Raw genomic sequence first — 21,064 nt, forward strand, 5'->3', positions numbered from 1 at the left:
AAAGTGAGGTGAATACCTTATTTATTTATTTATTTATTTATTTCAAATCAATGGTTATATTCCCATTAAAGAATCTGCATGAAATGATTAAGTCACATGCCTTGACTCCTGGCCTACTTATGCAAGCAAACGAAAATTGCATTGGGAATGACTCTGCTTCTGATGGCAACAGACTGCTCTTCTGAAGAAAACGCCACATCCTATACTGAGTGAATATAGAACAGTCTGTGTATTCCTCCATTTTGCAAACATATGGCCTTATGTTTCTCTGTCAGTTTTAGTGAGAATCACCCACAGAGAGAGAGACAGCTTACAATAATTTCTAAACACTGCAGGAATCTTCTGCTCAGATATTAGATTATATATTACACCCTGTTGTCTCTCAGAATTGTTTCTACAAATTATGTATCTTGACGTGGTAGATGCAACTCCAGCATATAGGTATGGTGGATTCTTTGATACCAGCATACAAATGAAGGGTGGATGGGTGTGGAAACGTTGCCTTGTTTGAATTCTGTGGAAATGAATTAATGAATTCTGAGTCACAGTGGTAAAGGGCGCTTCCTTTGAGTGGCGTGGCAAAATTTTGACTATTCTTTCATAAAACTGAAGTGCAGCAAGGAAACTATCCATGTAACATCACCACTGTGAGCTGCTGTACCACCTTATTATAGCACTTATTTGCATTTCTCTTGCCAGGTCTTCATGAATAAATCCTTCATGCTCTTGTCTTCCTTCCTTCTCTTCTTCTTATGTGCCGAGATTTGCAACTGTTCGCTTCAAAGCTTTCACGTTCAACGCTTTAGGACACAAAGAACTGTGATGACAAAATACAGGATTTGTTTCTCTTTAATCTTTTTCCCATGGGTTGCCTTCCCCTACAGATGATGAGCATCTGCTCCTAGAAACTGATTAATGGCACATGATCCATCATTAACATATTTCAGAAAATGTCTCTTATACTGTGCACAAGGCAGATGGGATTGAGGTGTTGTCTCTTAAAAGTGTGGCCTGGCATAGTCCTTTAAGGTGCTAAAGAAGTACTATCAGTCCTAGGAAGTGTTGAATGCTCAAATAATAAGAAAGAAAATACCACCTTTTTGTTTTTGTGCATCCCAAGTTAGTGGAGCTAAGTGCCATGGTGGTATGACAGGTTTTTATTTCTTATTCTGGCTAAGCAATGGGTAACCCAATGTGGTGCCCTCCATAAATTGTTGAACTGAAATTCCTGTTATCCCTGATCACTGGCTTGGTGGGAGCTGGAGTCTAGCCATATCATTCCTAACAATGAGGAGAATCAGAAGTTCATTTGCTTACCATGATATTGATATGGAAATTATTTATGATTCAAGTATATAAATAAGTTATAGCTCTCCAGTTCATTCTTCATAGGCCCTAGTACTTTGCTACTTTGAATATAAAGAAATCTGTCCTAAGCTACAGTGGTACCTCAGGTTACATACGCTTCAGGTTACAGACACTTCAGGTTACAGACTCCGCTAACCCAGAAATAGTACCTCGGTTTAAGAATTTTGCTTCAGGATGAGAACAGAAATCGTGCTCCGGTGGTGCGGCGGCAGCAGGAGACCCCATTAGCTAAAGTGGTGCTTCAGGTTAAGAACAGTTCCAGGTTAAGTACAGACCTCCGGAACGAATTAAGTACTTCACCCAAGGTACCGCTGTATAGGTGAAGCATTTTTTATTTGGCTAATTTTTAGCTATTGTTCTTTCTATCCATGAGAGGAGACAAGTGATAAATTTGAATGTTGCTATGCAGCAATGAATCTGAAGTGCTGTCATGAGCCAGCAACAGAGGGTTTTGTTTCCAAACTCTTCTTACAGCTAAGCTGAACCTGTGCTTTCAAGTTTCTTCAAATTATACATAAATGTTTCCTTAATGGAAACTAATGGAAGGTTGGCACTTAACCCCATAATGAACTTCTGATCCACGTTCTCATTACCTTCTCCTACAGACTTAATTGTATTAAGGTGCCAAAACTATTGACACTTTTTAAAATGTTTATTTTGAAGACTTCCAGTAACTTGTGCTAAATGTACCATATTCAGTACATTTGCACCAGTTGTGCTCAGTTACCCAGCCTACATTTCAAAGGGGTGTTAATGCAGAAGACTATTGTAGTTCTAAATACCTGAGCCAACACTGAGCAGCTACAATACTCAGCTCTGGGGGAGGAGACTGAGGAAATTGCTAATTGTGAGACAGTCATCTGCAAAGTTAATATTGGTGATAACTGAGATGAAATGCGGAACAAACAAAGGTTCCAGTGATTGGTCCTTAGATAACTATTCCAGAGTAGCTGCAGACTTTGCTAATGTGCATATGAATGTGGAACTTGGGGGCCGCTCTAGTAAGTGCCTTTTCTTATAAAAGCAATGTGTGAATTTGTGCTTGTGTATGTATTTCAGATATTTCACATGTGTATTTATTTATGCACATACTTTCTCCACCATTTTATGTGCCCACTCCAGGTGCCTTGACTCAAATGGTTCCATTTTGCCTTCCTGGGAAGGAAAGCTAATAGAGTTTTAAAATTTCCCACTGAAATACTCCACTGATGGACAAGTGTGTGGCCCCTGTCACTATTCAGCTAGTATGGGACCTCCTCAGATCATAAATTCCAAGCCTTTCTCCTGTTCTAATCAAAGCCTCACTATACTGCCCTTTTGAATTGGACACTGAGAGTCCTGAAAAATTAAATGACACTATACCATAAGTACCATAAATCCCACTGCAACCTAGACAGTGGGAAATAGCTCTCCTATTTCAGAACATCAGGCCGGTTGGATCATGCCATCTAGTTTAGCATCCTGTTCTCACAGTGGTCAATCAGATGCCCATGGAAAGCACACAGGCAGCGCCTTTGTTTTCTGTAACTCTTTATTAAACACCAAAACACACACTTCTCCTGTATTTGTGCAGTCAGTATTCACAGGACTGGAACCCGGACAAAAATGGATCTAGATAACCCCATCTTTTCTAAAATCATCTACAGCTGAGCCACATGATGAGGCACTTTATTCAAATAAATCTTGACGGGACAGTAGTTGGCCATATCAGAAGAGTCCACTGTTTTAAATGGTTGAACCATTTCTTCCTTCAGAGCTGGCATTTTCTCCAACCACCCATTCTATTCTGTCTTGGCAACTCTGCTTAGCAAAGCTGGGCAAGTATTGACAATGCAAGTCATCATACTTCCTAAGGACAACAAAACAGTTATCTCTGTTTAAAATAGATCCTGAACAACAGGGCAAGCAGACTCTTCAGATAGCAGACATTGGGCCACAGACAGCTGCTCATGTTCCATCTCTGACACTTCTCCCAATTGAATTATGCAAGCTCTGAAGAGTGATTTGTGTTGAGATGCAGCAACGAGCCTTCTTTGCTGATGGGCAATAATTTTGCTGCACCGCTGCATCAGGAGTGATTCAGTGAGATCCAGTCATGCGTGATAGCGAGACAAATTAAAATTCCCCACCCCAGTGAAGTCTGACATTAAGGACACAAGGTTCAGAGCAGTAAATTATGCAAATGGGTAATGGGTAACCTCCTTTGTGGGTGGTGTATTTTGGGCTCACAGGAGCAATTATTAGGTGCAATCCAGTGCATGTCTACACAGAAGTAAGTCCCACTGAGTTAAATTAAGATTATTCCAAAGCAAAAGGGTAAGCCTGCCTTGAACGTAGTGGGACCTAATTCTGAGTAAGCATGTTTAGGTTAGCACTGGAAATTACTAGTTTTATTCCTTAACAGCACCCTACCTTGTGTATTATTGCTTTGGATTGACAGTTTAAACAGTTCATCCTGATGGGTTCTTCTAGAAATGGGGGGGGGGGGCAGAGTTTGCATGCGTAAACAGCAACAATATACAAGATAGTCATTATGACAAAGTAACTGATTATGTACATTTTACACTATCAGCTGATTGTTGGCACTTGCAATGCCTGACTTGATAGCATGGCTTCAAAGTCCATTTGTAGCCACAGTTTGGTCTCCAGCTAACCCTGCAATTGGAAATGAAAAACATCTGCTTGCTGGCATAGTTTGAATTCAAGCCACACCTGAAAATGGAGTACTTTCCTATCTCTTTGCAGATATGGTTTAAATGCAAACCTGCAAACAGACTTCAAAAGGGTCCTGTGCAATCAGTGTTAATCAGCTCCACTGGTGCTGGGAGCAACCTCCCTTGAAGTTGTCATCTGACACCAGGTTTTGACAAATGGGAGGGCCCGCTCTCCTATCAAATTTGCTATTGGGGGAGGTAAGGATCCAGCCCACCAGCCAGATCCAACTCCACTTCTTTATGAGCAAAGTTGTTTGTAATCCAAATTTTTGGTCTTTCACCTTTTATTTTACAATGCCTGTCACGCCTCATTTCCAATGCTACCTAAATTTTGAGTATCTGGTGTATTGTGTCAATATGACTTCAAAACTTTCTGCTGAAACCTGCTTGATGTAGAGATTTACTAAAGGGCTAAAAAGGAAGTAGAAAAAGGAAGATATTAGTAAAGGATGGAATGGCGTCTTTCTGAGCGGTGGCAGAATGAAACTTGGCTTGAGAATGGTTACTGCATGAGATTTGGCTCCAGAACATTTCTCACAGGGTCAGATGATCAAAGTCTCAAATGGTTTCATTCCTCTTTCTATCCACTACTAATTTATCCTTGTCAGACATAATTTATCCCTGTGCCTCATAAGCATACATCTGAGAGCATGCAGTTTTCCCCTTAAGGATAGATGAAAGCCAATGTGAGGAACTCATTCACCTCTGTGAAATGCTGTGAATATGTATCATAGGTGGCAAAGTGCAGCTATTCTGCATATTAAATTGACATGTAATTAGATTAATTGGTGTGACTCTTCTGGGATGCCATGCCATGGCTAATATGCATGTGGTACTTATTCTGAAATACTAATTGCACAGTTTTAGAGCGACAGAGGGACGCAGGTGGCGCTGTGGGTTAAAGCCTCAGCGCCTAGGACTTGCCGATCGAAAGGTCGGCGGTTCGAATCCCTGCGGCGGGGTGCGCTCCCGCTGCTCGGTCCCAGCGCCTGCCAACCTAGCAGTTCGAAAACACCTCCAGGTGCAAGTAGATAAATAGGGACCGCTTACCAGTGGGAAGGTAAACGGCGTTTCCGTGTGCGGCTCTGGCTTGCCAGAGCAGCGATGTCACGCTGGCCACGTGACCCGGAAGTGTCTCCGGACAGCGCTGGCCCCTGGCCTCTTAAGTGAGATGGGCGCACAACCCCAGAGTCTGTCAAGACTGGCCCGTACGGGCAGGGGTACCTTTACCTTTAGAGCGACAGAAAAGCATTTCTAAAATTTCTTGGGAGATGGCTCTCAGTTAATCAGAACATGAATTTATGCACTCTTTATGGCTCAGCAGATATATTTACTCAGAAATCTATATAGAATGTCAGAAAGAGTTAAAGATTTCAGTGTAGCACTTAATGTGGGGAAGCACATTCTAAAATGCTTGAAAGTAAGACAAACCATTTCCATGCCATGAATCCCATTTTTCCAAATAATAAGTTGTATTGAAAAATGTAGTAGAAACTTAGAAATATTTGTGTATTTACAATAGTTCTCACCTCAACAATGAAGCTTTAGAAGGCCATGGAGGACGGACTCTCAGGCCCTCTCCTCTTCTACAACAGAGAGACAACAATACTGACCTTTCAAACATTGTTATTCTAAAGATAAATGAAGTAATAAAATGTCAATTGCTTCACGCTGCACAATTTCACTAAATAACATGAACGGAAAGCAGGACCATACTGCTGTCTCTCATTGAGTGAGCAGCCCAAAGCCTGATAGAACCTGCAGCACGTTAAGCCTTCTGCACTAGACAACAGTTTGGGAGGGTGGCAGAACAACCACCAATGCCTGCTTGCAGACCACCCGTCACCCACTTGTCCACTGCCCACCCACGGCTGCAATTCAAAGTGAAAGCCAGGTCCAAGCCCACGGACTTCATCCTACCTAACTTCATTCAGCAGGTGAGGAGGAAGCAGCAACACACCTGCTGACATCAGCACACCTGCTGGCTGTGTCTTCCAGTGTCCAGACATTTGTCCAGGAGGTGATAAGAGTTTCTGAATGCACTGAGGAGTCTTTCATACATTCAGCCATGCATTCATTGACTTACACTGACAGTGAACACATGGACATTGGAGGCAGAGCATGCAAGAAGGATGCCATGCCCACCTGGTGCATTCAGTATCCACACAGGATGAGTGTATTTGAAGCAGCTTGGATAGAAAGCAACAATGCAAAAATTGGTCCAATAATAATACTGCCCTTGAGTTTCAGGCATTTCCCTCCTTCTACCCTTCTGTTATGTTCACATATTCATGCTGCATACACAAAAGGTTTATCATAAGCTAAATGGGACATTTTCATAGGAGCCCCATCTAATTGTTGGCAGAACATCAGTGGACTGCTTACAGTCCCACGAGATCTTTTTTTGGATGTGAAAAGGTTTTAATCCTTGTGTCCTGGCAAAATTCCAGATTTCTAATTATTTTTCTTTCTGTGGAATTAAAAAGACAGCCTGCAGTTTAACCACGATATGACATTTATTAATTCCTTTGAATCTACATCCTGGATCCGTGCTGCCTTGCTCTGCCGAGATGGGTACCCAGGTGTAATTGTATTTAACTGGCAAATGGAGCATCACCCGCATGTGTGTACAGAGAACTTCAAAGGTTCTTTTGGATTCTTTGTGAGTTAATGTTTAAAGGTGTGATTGCTGCAATAATGATAGTATCTCTATTCTACACTAGTATTTGCATGTCATGCTGGCACTAGCTAGATCTGGCATGCTGTGTTTTTGTTGATTTTAGAATTATGCTGAATACAAGAAATCACACATTGTAGTAATACAAGATTGCTTCTATTATATGGGGCTGAGCAATCACTACATGTCCTGCTGCACAGTAGCAATCATTAAGTAGCTGGCTGTACAATTGTTATTTCAATAGATAACCGTGGCATTTTGTTACGGTCAAGAGTTCCATGCATGAAAGACTGGTGATATTCTAAGCAGTATTCTTCTTTTTAAAAAATATTGTGTGATTTATCTAAAAATAGTTTTAAAAATCAATTATGATGTGGATATTAAAATCAAAGGGAAAATGCATAATGGATACAGAAAGCAGTTTTTCATGACAAATATTTTGGAGACCAGGGAGAATTGTTATTCGGCACCTAGTTTTTCATGCAACCTGTTTTTGTTTCTGTTCCTCACCCTGAGCAGTAGGGCACCTTCACTACTTTTTTATTTATTTATTATATCAGTTGCTATTGACTCTGTACTTATCTATGATCTAATAATAAATAGTTATGTCCCACTTAAATGGTGGCATGGGGAGGCAAGAGGTGGATTCATCCAGCTGTGTACAGTTCTGTGATTCTGCAGATCCAAGCAAAAGTGTATGTAACTAGCAAAAAACCTGTGATGTTGCAGTGGTTAGAACACAGGGCCTAGATAACAGATCTATGTAGCTTTGAATCCTAATTGGATGGCTATAAAGTACATTGGACTGTATCTGAGCATAATCTTTCTTGCAGAGTGGTGAAGATAAATGGGGTAAACATTTTTACACTGAAAAGTGTTTCCTCATGAGATGCTTGGCTCATTATTTTGGCTAATGAGGGAGGAGAGATAATTTTCTAAACTATTTCTTTATATCTTGCTTTTAATAGCTCTTGATCCTTCCAAAGACCCATGCTTGAAGGTAAAGTGCAGCCCACATAAAGTGTGTGTCACTCATGACTACGAGACAGCCATTTGTGTAAGTCGCAAACAACTGGTACACAGGTAAGAATGTTGTGATTTATAGTTTCAATTAAACAGCTCTGATTGGTTTTCAGAATATTCTGGGAGCTGAACCCATCAGTGTACTGATGTTATGGCACTACATAGCCAATGTCAGTGAGAGGAAATGAAGCTCCTGATTTGGGAGAGAGAGAGGAAAGAAGGAAGAAGGGATGCTTCCCCATTATTGAGACAATCAGATGGTTCCAGTCTTGTCATGTTGTATGGGTGGTTTCATTTTCTTGAAGCAAAACAGGAAGAACTGGCTTGGTTGCTTGAACCACAGGGGCCCAGCCCTTCTCCCCCTCAACACTGTTAACCCTGCACAGTAGGCAAACACTCAGAAAATTATCATGTTTTTTGTAGGAGTCAAAAGGACCAGTGAAAAGTCTCCTCAGTGCCACCACTGTGGGTTCAGTTCTAATTGCAAGTGTATGAGAATGAGGCTTCTGAGAATAATATAAAATATAGAATAATATAGAAGATAAAATGTAAGAATTTCCATGTGTTACAAGAACTCGATCCTGACAGTATTAAGTATCCCGCAATTTGTCTGTTATATTGACTCAATGCTGCTGAAGCCTTTGTTATGGACCAAAGAGGCAAATAGTGCGAACGTGTGTGCGTGTATGCATCTGCGTATGTTTTAAAGATCTGGACAAGTTCCCAGATAAAACATCTGTCCTCCTACATTGCAAATCAAGGCCTTCTGTTGAGTAGAGAGGCAGCAGGCAGCACTGACAACTGCATTTATCCCAAAGAAGTGGAGCTAATCTTTCTTTCTTTCTTAAAAAAAAATCTAATTCCACTAGTTAGTTAGCTCCCTGTGGCAAATAGAAGCTGCAAAGTCATTTCTCCCATGCATGCTAAGCTATAGTTGCTTCCCTCCTAATCTACAGGGTGTTTCATCCAACTGTACCTAAAAGGAAAATTTAGGAAGGGAAGATACTAATCATTGCAATAATTTCTTATCCTTGACCACTTTAAAGAGATGAAGTAGCATTTGGGGCATTCTGTCTCCTTTTTAGGCTTTCTGGATGGGTTTTAACAGTGTGTTATTGTTAGTTTTTTCCTGCCTGTGTGTGTATATATATATATGTACACACACATATATAGACACCATTTGCATTTTCTTTTAATATTTGTTGAACATAAAGCCTATAAAATTGAACAATGTGTCATTAATCTATTTTTTAAATCACCTATATATACCCATGCTTCACTCTTTTATGTTCATGCTTATCAGAATGTTAATTAAGAGCTGACTTGCGTCCAAGCACTCATTTGGGGGCAGTTTTCCCATGTATTAAATGTCTGACCCTTGTCTTTTTATAGCCAAGACAAGGTGAAATGGCACATGATTCTTGAGGCATTCCTCATTTAATTCTGAGCAACATACAAATGAGTAGCTATTTATGATTTTTATATTTATATTTTATTTATTAAATTTGTATCCACACTTCATCTGAAGCTCTCAGGGCAGTTCACAGCATTAAAATACAAGATAAAAACACAAAACACATAAGAAAAACAAGAAGAAAAACAAAGTAAACCCTGTCGCCACTACCATCATACACACACACACACACACACACACACACACAAAAGAGGCTGGTTGAAAAGGCACTTTTTTGCCTGGCACCTTAAAGGTATATAATGAAGGTGGCAGGCGAGCTTCCCTCAGGAGAATATTCCACAAGTAGGGAACTACTCCAACAAAGTCCTGTTCTCATGTAGCCACCTTCTAGACCTCTCATGGAGGAGGCACACAAAGAAGGGCCTTCAGTGATGATCCAGCTCAGTTCATAGGGGGAGAGGCAGTCAATCCAGCTGGATGCTTACAGAAGCCCAGCAGCAGGACTCGTCAATTGTCTTCTTCCATTGTTGTTTGCCAGGAACAGTTATTCAATGGTATAACGAACCTGGAAGTTTCACATGGCTATCTTGAGCCATAGCTACTGATAGATGCATCCTCCATCAATCTGTCTAATCCACATTTAAAGACATTTACCACATCTGTGGTAGCAAATTCCTTAAGTTCATAGGCATTGTGTGAAGAAATATTTTAAATGTCCTAAATCTTTGTTTCAATCTATTAAAGCAGTGGTTTTTAACCAGTGTGCCGTGGCACCCTGGGGTGCCTTGAATGTTGGTCGGGGTGCTGCAGGCAACACTGGCCTCTGTCCCTCTTTCCTTCCATCCCTACATTGATGCTGTCTCACATCTCTGCCTCCCAAAACCTTGCACAGCTGTTTGTTGCAGCAAGCCTGGCTACAAACTCCCGAGTCGAATGGTGCCTCTAGGGCTGGCCCGGGGGTGCCTCCCAGGCCCCTGTGGGGCAGTGTGAGAATGTACCTCTCTTTGTGGCGGGGGGGAGGGCAGCTCAGAGACAAGGAGTGGCAGCTGGACTCCCAAGGAGAGGGGAGAAAAGAGGATGCTGAGGGAACACTGCACAAGGAAGGGTTCAAAAAGGGTTGAGGAGCTGCCAGCTCTGCAGACAGGGGGTGACATAACTGGGCTCCTGAGCCCCACAGGGGTGCCACAGAATGTATGTAGTTGGTCAAGGAAACCGTGGACCCAAAAAGGTTGAAAACCTCTGCATTAAAGCACTATTGAAACTACATTCAAACAATCAGGTAGGATGCCGAACCTCCTTCTCTTCCTTTGCATGTTTGGGAAGGAACTTAGAAGCTTCCCCTTCTAATTGTGGTAAATAATACTTGGTTTATTTCTCTTAATGTAGCAAACTATGGTTAGCGCAAACCATAGTTTCCCCTCAATCCAGGATCCCATACCAGGATCAAACCATGATTTGCCATACTGCCTTGAGAGCTAACTATGTTCTGTGCGAACTGCAATTAGTTGTATTTGGACAAAATTGTAAATTTATTGTTCGCTGAGGCATCTAAACTCTCATCACCTGTGAAGGAAGAGTAGGCAAGTGCCTGCGAGCCCAAATCTTACTGCTGCACATTATTATACTGACAAACCATGATTTGTTATTACATCCAAATTGAGCCTCTAACTTCTACACCCCAAGGGAAAACTTGAGAGTGGATCTGTATCCCTTCGGGAGAGCTTTTGAGGCTGAGCAGTACAGGAAGTGATATTCCCAGGGAAGGGCTGGAGTTCAGTGTTACAGCATGTGTCTTGCATACAGAGAGCCCCTTTTTCATTCCCTGATATCTCCACATAGGCCTGAAAAAGTATTTCTGTCTGAAACCCTGGAGAACTGCTGTGAGTAGCTAAGCATAGACAGTCATGAGCTAGATGTATCAATGTTCCTATTCATTTCCGTTAAACCTGTACTTACTTCTTTTTCATCCACTGTGTATGGGAATGTTGTAATTCTAGTTACACTAACAAAGACTGGAGCTTCCCTTGCCTGTGGAGACATTCTATAAATTTCAGTGGCTCAAAAGAAAACAATTCTGTAAACTACTGTTATTGGGATGTGTTTGCCAATGTACAGTTTCTCTAGCTACACTCCAAGTTACAAGAAAATGGAGAGTGCTTGTAACTACATTTTTATTTATACTGCTATGTTTTGAGATATAGAGCTCTTTAAACTTTTGTTGCTGTAGAGTTGGTTTTAGAACCCAAAGAGAACATTCAAATATTGCATTCATCCCTTATGGGGGGAAAGATCATCAGATTTCTTTGTAGCTGGGGAAGAGTGGAGAGAATATATTCTGGTTTCAATAAATGAACATATGAGCAGTAACCAGTAAGCATTCTTTCTCTCCGGTCCATCCTATAATACTTCCTAATTTACATGAAATTTGCACGTGTACTGGAAGTGCAATGCGGGCCAGGACTGACTTCAGCATTTTAAAAGTTATTCTTTTTATATTTATAATATAATGCCTTGCAGTAGGTTCCATACTTTACCATTAGCACTCACCAATTGTACATTTAAAAGCATCTGATTATGGTTTATATGATCAGGAGAAAGTTGATCTGGAGGTCAAGGAAAAATGTATTACCAGACATGAAAAGAAAAGAAGAGAAACATATTGAAAAGCAGAAAGATGTATAAAGCGCTGAATCTTTTGCCTATTTTACAAGATGGCTAGACAATTTATTACTATGCACTGGAGCTTCAAAGTTTATGACAAAGAAATAATAGCCAGCTAGAAATATCAAATATTTTGGTTCTTTCTCTGCTTATGGAAAATTGCAATAAAATGTCTGTTGGGTAGATTCTGTTTGGACCTATTTTGCAGCAGTTTTGTTCAGTCAAATGCCCTTGAGAAGTTTATTTTTAAAATACAAGAAATGGTGTCTGCAATTGCCCCATTTGTAAGCATGTCACTGGTTGAATTTTAACTATGTTACAGATATAGTATGTTAGTTGTACATTTCTGCATTGAGACATGAATGAGTTGAATAGTAGGCAACATTGAAGTTGTTATTTCAGCCAGATTGTTGATTTCCTTTAGAAAAATACTTCTAGTGGAGACACCTTTTATCCGTTCACTTCCAGAACAGCTGCAGATGTGCTGCTGGTCTGGATTCCTACACACTTTTGGGGGGAAGTGAAATTTATTTCTAAGTAAAAGTATTTAGATTCCAAATTTAAGAATTTGTTTGAATTTTCTGATATTTCTTAATATTATCTGAGCTGTGCTTCACAATGTTTCCAGCAGGAGTGGGCAGAAGGTAGATCAGAATACGCTTGTAGATTTCTGGGTGATTTGAAGTCACTCCACAAGGATTTCTGACTCCAAAATGTCTGACAATTGAAACATTTTTATTCCAAATTAGAAATGTTTTTATTCCAAACACTTATTCCAAAAGAAATGAAGAAAGCTTTGGGGGAAACCTAGAATGGATTTTTGTGTGAAAGGCCCATGAGCTCAGTTCTGGTACTGAAGACAAATTCTTTAGAGGTGCCCTGTTCCTTACTTCTAAGCCACTGTTTTGTACTTGGCTTCAGCTGGTTTCAGCCTGGGGTCCTAGGGAAAAATAAAGTAGATCCCACAAGCAAGAAGTCCACTCACCCCTGACTTACAGTGTAATTGCCTTTTATTGTCTAAAAGTCCCTTTTCCCCAAGTCTAATGTGTTATCCTTCTATCTGTGTCTGAATTCTTTAGCTTATGCCAGGGCAACTGGGGAGTCCTTTAGGATGCAAGCCTCAAATCTACTTTTCTTTAATCTTAAAAAAAAATAAAAATGTCTCTGGCAATTAGGAAGTCATTTCAGTGTTGTACTGTGGTACAGTTCTACTGCATTGCTACAATATGATTGATTAATTAAGGGAGAGATGAATAACAGGGACCTCATTGTGGGAGTTTACTATAGATCCCCAAGCCAAACGGAGGACATAGATGATGCCTTCCTGGAACAGATGGCCAAGCATGCAAAAGGAAGGGAGATAGTAGTAATGGGGGACTTCAATTACCCGGATATTTGCTGGATGTCAAACTCAGCCAAGAGCATAAGGTCAAACAGATTCCTCACTGGCCTTGCAGACAACTTCATTGTTCAGAAAGTGGGAGAAGCAACAAGAGGAACAGCCATTTTAGATCTCGTCCTAACCAATGCTGATGACCTGGTTAGTGGGGTAGAAGTGGAAGGATCATTAGGCGCGAGTGATCATGCTCTTCTGAAGTTTACTATACAGCGGAAAGGAGCAGCCAAGCATACTAGGACTCAATTTCTTGACTTTAAGAAAGCCGACTTCATAAAACTTAGGGAAGTGCTGGGTGAGATCCCATGGACAGTAATACTAAAAGGAAAGGGAGTTCATGGTGGCTGGGAGTTTGTTAAGAGGGAGATAGTAAAAGCACAACTTCAGGCAATACCAATGAGACGGAAACATGGAAGGTGCCTAAAGAAGCCAGGGTGGCTATCTAAAGAACTTTTAACTGAGTTAAGATTAAAAAAGGATGTGTACAAAAAATGGAAAAGGGGGGAAACCACCAAAGAGGAATTCAAACAAATAGCCAGCACGTGTAGACACAAAGTCAGAAAAGCTAAAGCACAGAATGAACTCAGGCTTGCTAGAGAGGTTAAAAGCAACAAAAAAGGCTTTTATGGGTATGTTCGTAGCAAAAGGAAGAACAAAGAAACAGTGGGATCACTCAGAGGAGAAGATGGTGAAATGCAAACAGGGGACACAGAAAGGGCTGAACTCCTCAATGCCTTCTTTGCCTCAGTCTTCTCCGATAAAGAAAACAATGCCCGACCTGAAGAATTTGGAGCAAATGATTCAGCAGAGGAAACACAGCCCAGAATAACTAAGGAGATAGTACAAGAATACTTGGCTAGTTTAGATGTATTCAAGTCTCCGGGGCCAGATGAACTGCATCCAAGAGTATTAAAAGAACTGGCAGATGTGATCTCAGAACCACTGGCAGTCATCTTTGAGAATTCCTGGAGAACAGGCGAAGTCCCGGCAGACTGAAAGAGGGCAAATGTTGTCCCTATTTTCAAAAAGGGGAAAAGAGAGGACCCAAATAATTACCGCCCAGTCAGTCTGACATCAATACCAGGGAAGATTCTGGAGCAGATCATTAAGCAAACAGTTTGTGAGCACCTAGAAAGGAATACTGTGATCACCAATAGTCAGCATGGATTTCTGAAAAATAAGTCGTGTCAGACTAACCTGATCTCGTTTTTTGACAGAATTACAAGCCTGGTAGATGAAGGGAACGCAGTGGATGTAGCCTACCTTGATTTCAGCAAGGCATTTGACAAGGTGCCCCATGATATTCTTGTAAAGAAGCTGGTGAAATGCGGTCTTGACTATGCTACCACTCAGTGGATTTGTAACTGGCTGACTGACCGAACCCAAAGGGTGCTCATCAATGGTTCCTCTTCATCCTGGAGAAGAGTGACTAGTGGGGTGCCACAGGGTTCTGTCTTGGGCCCAGTCTTATTCAACCTCTTTATCAACGACTTGGATGATGGACTCAAGGGCATCCTGATCAAATTTGCAGATGACACCAAACTGGGAGGGGTGGCTAACACCCCAGAGGACAGGATCACACTTCAAAACGACCTTGACAGATTAGAGAACTGGGCCAAAACAAACAAGATGAATTTTAATAGGGAGAAATGTAAAGTATTGCACTTGGGCAAAAAAAATGAGAGGCACAAATACAAGATGGATGACACCTGGCTTGAGAGTAGTACATGTGAAAAGGATCTAGGAGTCTTGGTTGACCACAAACTTGACATGAGCCAACAGTGTGACGCGGCAGCTAAAAAAGCCAATGCAATTCTGGGCTGCATCAATAGGAATATTGCATCTAGATCAAGGGAAGTAATAGTGCCACTGTATTCTGCTCTGGTCAGACCTCACCTGGAGTACTGTGTCCAGTTCTGGGCACCACAGTTCAAGAAGGACACTGACAAACTGGAATGGGTCCAGAGGAGGGCAACCAAAATGGTCAAAGGCCTGGAAACGATGCCTTATGAAGAACGGCTAAGGGAGCTGGGCATGTTTAGCCTGGAGAAGAGGAGGTTAAGGGGTGATATGATAGCCATGTTCAAATATATAAAAGGATGTCACATAGAGGAGGGAGAAAGGTTGTTTTCTGCTGCTCCAGAGAAGCGGACACGGAGCAATGGTTCCAAACTACAAGAAAAAAGATTCCACCTAAACATTAGGAAGAACTTCCTGACAGTAAGAGCTGTTCGACAGTGGAATTTGCTGCCAAGGTGTGTGGTGGAGTCTCCTTCTTTGGAGGTCTTTAAGCAGAGGCTTGACAACCATATGTCAGGAGTGCTCTGATAGTGTTTCCTGCTTGGCAGGGGGTTGGACTCGATGGCCCTTGTGGTCTCTTCCAACTCTATGATTCTATGATTCTAACAAACATCCATGTTTTACAGATTTGGTAGCAAAATGCCGTACATGCCCCAATATGAATGTTTGTGATTTCTAAATAGTTGTAGCAGCTCTGTGGAAAGATGGCACTTCGTTGTGCAAGATGTTTCACTATTAGGGCTGCTTTGTGGAACAATAGCCAATGTCCTGTGCTGTAGCAAACCAGAACTTTCTATCCTAAGCAGGGTGGGCAAGACTTTGTATGGGGGAACTAGATGAGAAACAGTAAGTTGGTCAATTCTTTAAGTGGGAGGCCACGTGCAATTAAGCCTTACCATTGTGAATAATCATAATCTTTTCATAAGGGGAGAGATGTGTATGTTGTTACCAAGTATTCATTTTACATGTGCCCCATGCCTCTTGGCTCTAGAAATCTCAATACAGTGGTACCTCAGGTTAAGTACTTAATTCGTTCTGGAGGTCTGTACTTAACCTGAAACTGTTCTTAACCTGGAGCACCACTTTAGCTAATGGGGCCTCCTGCTGCTGCCATGCCACCGGAGCACGATTTCTGTTCTCATCCTGAAGCAAAGTTCTTAACCTGAAGCACTATTTCTGGGTTAGCAGAGTCTGTAACCTGAAGCGTATGTAACCTGAGGCATATGTAACCCGAGGTACCACTGTACTTAAATGGAAAGCTTGCAAAGCAGAAGCACAAACACCCAGGGCAAGAAAGCTTCCCTTGGCATTTAATGACCTTGATGAAATTGACCAATGGAATGCACACAGTGGGTATGTAAGCCAGTGCCTTTCTCTACTGCCTAATCTCTGGCCAAATTAAGCCACCCCTGATATTTCCTAGTTTACAGTGTAAGCTTAGCTATGGGGCTTACTTGCAGGTAAGTGGGTTTGTAGTCTTGGTCATCTTCAATTCCTGAAGGAGGAAATGGCATACACCAGCGCCACTGGAAGGCACATGAGTGCCGAGTAGCATATGGGTCAATCCACATCATTTCAGCGAGGTCACGTCACCCTCCATCTCGGATGTTGATGAAATTTGGTGTACACCCTTCCCTTATGGTTGAAAGAAACCCCCTTAAATTTTTCCCCTCTATCTCAAATGGTTTTAATTTTATAGCACTTTGGAGTTTCATTAAATCTGCGTTGTCTGTCACTCTTGAGAACCTTGGCACAAGATACCCTTGTGTACATTTTATTTATTTTTTCTGCATAACCAACGATGACCAAGTTTAATCAAAATCTGAGAAGGTGGGTGACAAAACCCTTGTTTTTTGCATTGATTTGATGTGGAATAACCCATTAAGGATAGGATCCTCCGCTGTAAGTAGGTACACCGAATCATTTCTACACCACAACATTCCTTTGCCCTCAGCAAGAAAGCAATAACCATTAGGTGTACATAACTTTCAGGCCTCCCAGTACCATAGATTCTCCTCTTCCTTTGTTCTGGGTAAATTCCTCTCCTTATGTGTTGTTGTTTAGTCGTGTCCGACTCTTCGTGACCCCATGGCCCAGAGCACGCCAGGCACTTCTGTCTTCCACTGCCTCCCGCAGTTTGGTCAAACTCATGCTGGTAGCTTCGAGAACACTATCCAACCATCTTGTCCTCTGTCGTCCCCTTCTCCTTGTGCCCTCCATCTTTCCCAACATCAGGGTCTTTTCCAGGGAGTCTTCTCTTCTCATAGGTGGCCAAAGTATTGGAGCCTCAGCTTCACGATCTGTCCTTCTTATGTAGTCTAAGCTTTAAAACTTCTCTTCTTTGAGTCTTCAGCTTAGAGACTATGAGGGATCTCCACAGATTTTTTCCCCAGTCTTAGTCAGCCTGCCTCCCCCTCCTAGTTTTCTCCACAGTATCTCTTCTTCCTTTTTGTTGCTCTATGTTCTGTTCACTTTGGGCCTGAATTCTTCTCTCTAAGCCTTCATCAAGGGATGTTCTAATTTTCTTTTCCCCACTGTCTCTTTCCTCTTCTATTCCTCTAAGCAAGTTAAGCCAAGCCTGCTCCCAGCCAGCACTGTTTAAGTCTAAGCTCTAACTCCGGTTTAACTCCTTGCATGCCTGCCTGGTGTCTCTTGCCCTCCTTTCACCATTTGTTTTAGATCCTTTCCACTACTGGCTTCTGAAGTTAAACCTGAGATTGCTGCTCTAATTTTAAGCTGCCAGCATATCCATTCTTTTACTTCTGAAATAGTTTGCATACCAATCCATCTTTTTTCTAATGTTGTAATACATTTCTACATTATTTAATTCTAAACACTGAATTATCGTCTGGCTGATAAATCTCCCTGATGCTAGGGTGTTTGGAAGTGCCAGAAATAAAACTGCTAGCACATTTTGCAAAGCTAAGCAGGGTCTGGTATGGTTTCAAATTGGATGGTGGGCCACCGTGTTGAGATTGCAAGGGGTTGGACCAGATGACCTTCAGGGGTCCTTCCAGCTCTCCAATTCTATGATTCTGTGCTTCTAATGTTAATGTAAGTGTAATTTGCCCTATTGTACATCCAAAGATATATGTATCAGTTGAGTGTCGTATGCTTTGGATTCCATGTACATGCGTAGAAAGGACACATGATAACGTCTGTGCATATGCACTTTTGCCAAAAAAACCAATTACCATATTTTCCATGTATAAGATGCCCCCATGTATAAGACGACCCCTATTTTTTGAGCCCAAAATGAAGAAATAAATAATTGCAACATTCCATGTATAAGACGGCCCCCAATTTTAAACTTTAAAAAATTGGGGGGTATATAGTCTTATACACGGAAATATACAGTATGTGCTTTTATGGGAGCAGGTAAAAAGGTGCAATAATGATCTGAACTAACCTGTGAACCAACAAATAAGAAAACCCTACCCTCATGATAATTCCTGACCCCAGAGATGTAGTGTCAGTTTTGACAAGAATAATAAGGAAGATTTTACTCATCATTGCACTTAAACATCTCTGTTGATTATCCCAAAATATCCTAGAAGGAATACAGGTCAGTATTTGGAGCACTTCAGTGTTTTCCTTCCAATAAGCATTCTCCCTTCTTCTTTATTCAAGCTCTTACATGTCCAGCTATCTTCCGTAGCCATTATCTTAATATCTTAACAGTTTGCCCATTTCAGAACTCAGTAGATAGTTGTCATGTTAGCAGTGTGTTTTTAACTGTAGCTGAGAAATCCACAAAACTGGTTCTTTGATTTGAATGCTTTTTGTCTTTTTCCCTGTTTTTGTCTTATTATCATCAAGCTCTTAAGAGCAGAAAAGGGCAATGTGAACTCCTTTCACACTGGGGACATCACTGTAAATTAGTTGTAAGTAGATGGTTGTCATAAGTGTCTTCCTTTGGACAAATCTTGAGAGACCACTACTAAAGAGCAATAAAAAGGTTATGCTAGTAAATATATGCTAAGATTCTTTTAGTGCATCCTTTGTGCTTAGGGAGAGAATTAAGATTACACATGCTGCAATAACTCTGACATTTTCTTGACTGATGAATGCTTCGTTGAGCAACCTTCATGTTTCATTACTGCATGGTTTGACTACATTATTATTATTAATCATTTCAAAATAAACATCACCCATCACACCTATCAGTTTCCAGCATGGGCAAAAAGTGACACAAAGGCAGTCATGACATAATCTTGAAGGTTCTCGCCATTTTAAATTGCACCAATTCCCTGTATACCCAACTCTACATTTCTTGGCTGTAAAAACAACAGCTATCCAGCATGACTCTTGCTTAAACTAGAGACCATACATGATGCTCTAAATCAAGGTTGAAACAAGTATTGTACAAGGCCTAGCAGAAAAGCACCAGGCAAATGCATTCCTTTCACCCAGCTCTTTGGCAGATTTAACAGTCTATGGCCTTTTTAATGTGTTGTGGGGTGTTATTGTTTTGTCGTTGTTGTCTTATGTATTTTGTGTTTTTATACTGTAAACTACCCTGTGAAGGTTGGCATATAAATTTAATAAATAATAATAAAAAGAAAGGTATTGGAATATTAGGCACCATTATACACTCCAATTATTTGACTCCCACCAGCATTCAAGCCAGTTGCATTTTGTACCAGCTGTGGATTCTGAAACATCTCAGTGACACCCCCACATAAAGTGCATTCTAGTAGTCCAGCATAAAAGTAACCAGGGCATGTATAACTGGGCATGATCCACTTTCTCTAAAGAAAGTCACAATTGGTGAATCAGCATAAGGCTCTGATACAAGGTACCTCTGTCTGCCAGTTTCCTAGTTCTTTCCTCAGCTAGACTATCAAGACTTAGCTTGAGGGTCACAAAAATGTAACTGATTCTACTATGTCAATTGTCAGCTTTGACCCATTGGGTCAATTGACTGAAATGTTTCCAGCAAGAAGAGGGCTTCCATAATTCCATGGTTCATTGTGATAGGGACATGTTGCCTAAAATTCCCCATAATGTTTTAAACATATTGACAGTTATAACAGTAGTGAGTGGCATGGGGGGGAGTGTTGTCACTCACCTGCCCTCCTGTTGGCTGCATTGCTACTGCTGACCAGAAGCAATGAATAAGAACAAGGTGGCAGTGAGGTTGGCGTGGTAGTGCAAATGAACCACCACCATGCCAACCTCCTCACCATCTCACCCTAGCCTCTCTACTTCCCAGTAAGCAACAGCAGCATGAATGTCCAGAGGTCAGGTGAGCATAATGCTATCCGCTACTGAGTTATGATAACTGTGACGTAGCTGGCAGTGATGCTGAACACAACTATTTATTTTTATTGTTTATCCATGACTAAAATTGGCTGAGCAATTCACTCAAAAAGAAATTGTTATTTAATGTTCACAAATGACCACCAATGTTGCTTCAATCATTTTTTATTTATACAATAATCTACTTACGAGAGTTTCTAAATTTATTGCTTTCCCCCCTGTAAAGCCTCGGGACATGAATGTGTTGAGCAGAAAAGTCTTTTTAGTGCTAATAAAAGGCATGCCTTTATAATATTGAAATTGAAGTTTACAGGGAAGGGATTTTTATTAAAGCCTTTCTTCAATTCCTAACATCCATACTATATTGGTGGGAAAGTGTTAAACGTACAGCCTTTTAAATTACTATCTTTGGGCAGATGATATTACAAACTCCTGTAGCAGTATAAATTATGAACACAAAATATTTCATTCATATGAAATATGCAGATTACCCTCTTTAAAATATTGCAGTTCCTTTCAAGGTGGTCAGTATATAAAACCTTTTCTGCAGCTTTTTATCCATTATGAATTAGGAGTTTTCTTCTCATAGTGTTATATCATGTTAAACATAATCAGATGGTAACAGACCTTGATTTCATTTTTTTAAAGTGGAATCTACAGAGGAGTGTTTTTATCTTTTTAACCACTTTGGAAAGGTCATTCTTCCTTTCTACACACAGGCCTAATTTGCCCAACTGTTTCATAAATTC

The 21,064-nt window shown here is 40.9% G+C and overlaps 1 protein-coding gene across 1 annotated transcript in view; it reads left to right on the top strand.

Annotated features, from left to right (window-relative positions):
• The window catches only part of SPOCK1 (SPARC (osteonectin), cwcv and kazal like domains proteoglycan 1), a 396,972-nt gene that overhangs the window by 212,339 nt on the left and 163,569 nt on the right, over positions 1-21,064 (top strand). Inside the window, 1 exon segment of the mRNA XM_079968135.1 lies at positions 7,728-7,842. Coding sequence (XP_079824261.1) covers positions 7,728-7,842 — 115 coding nt within the window.

This window comes from Podarcis cretensis (genome assembly GCF_951804945.1).
Source record: "Podarcis cretensis genome assembly, chromosome: 2".
NCBI lineage: Eukaryota > Metazoa > Chordata > Lepidosauria > Squamata > Lacertidae > Podarcis > Podarcis cretensis.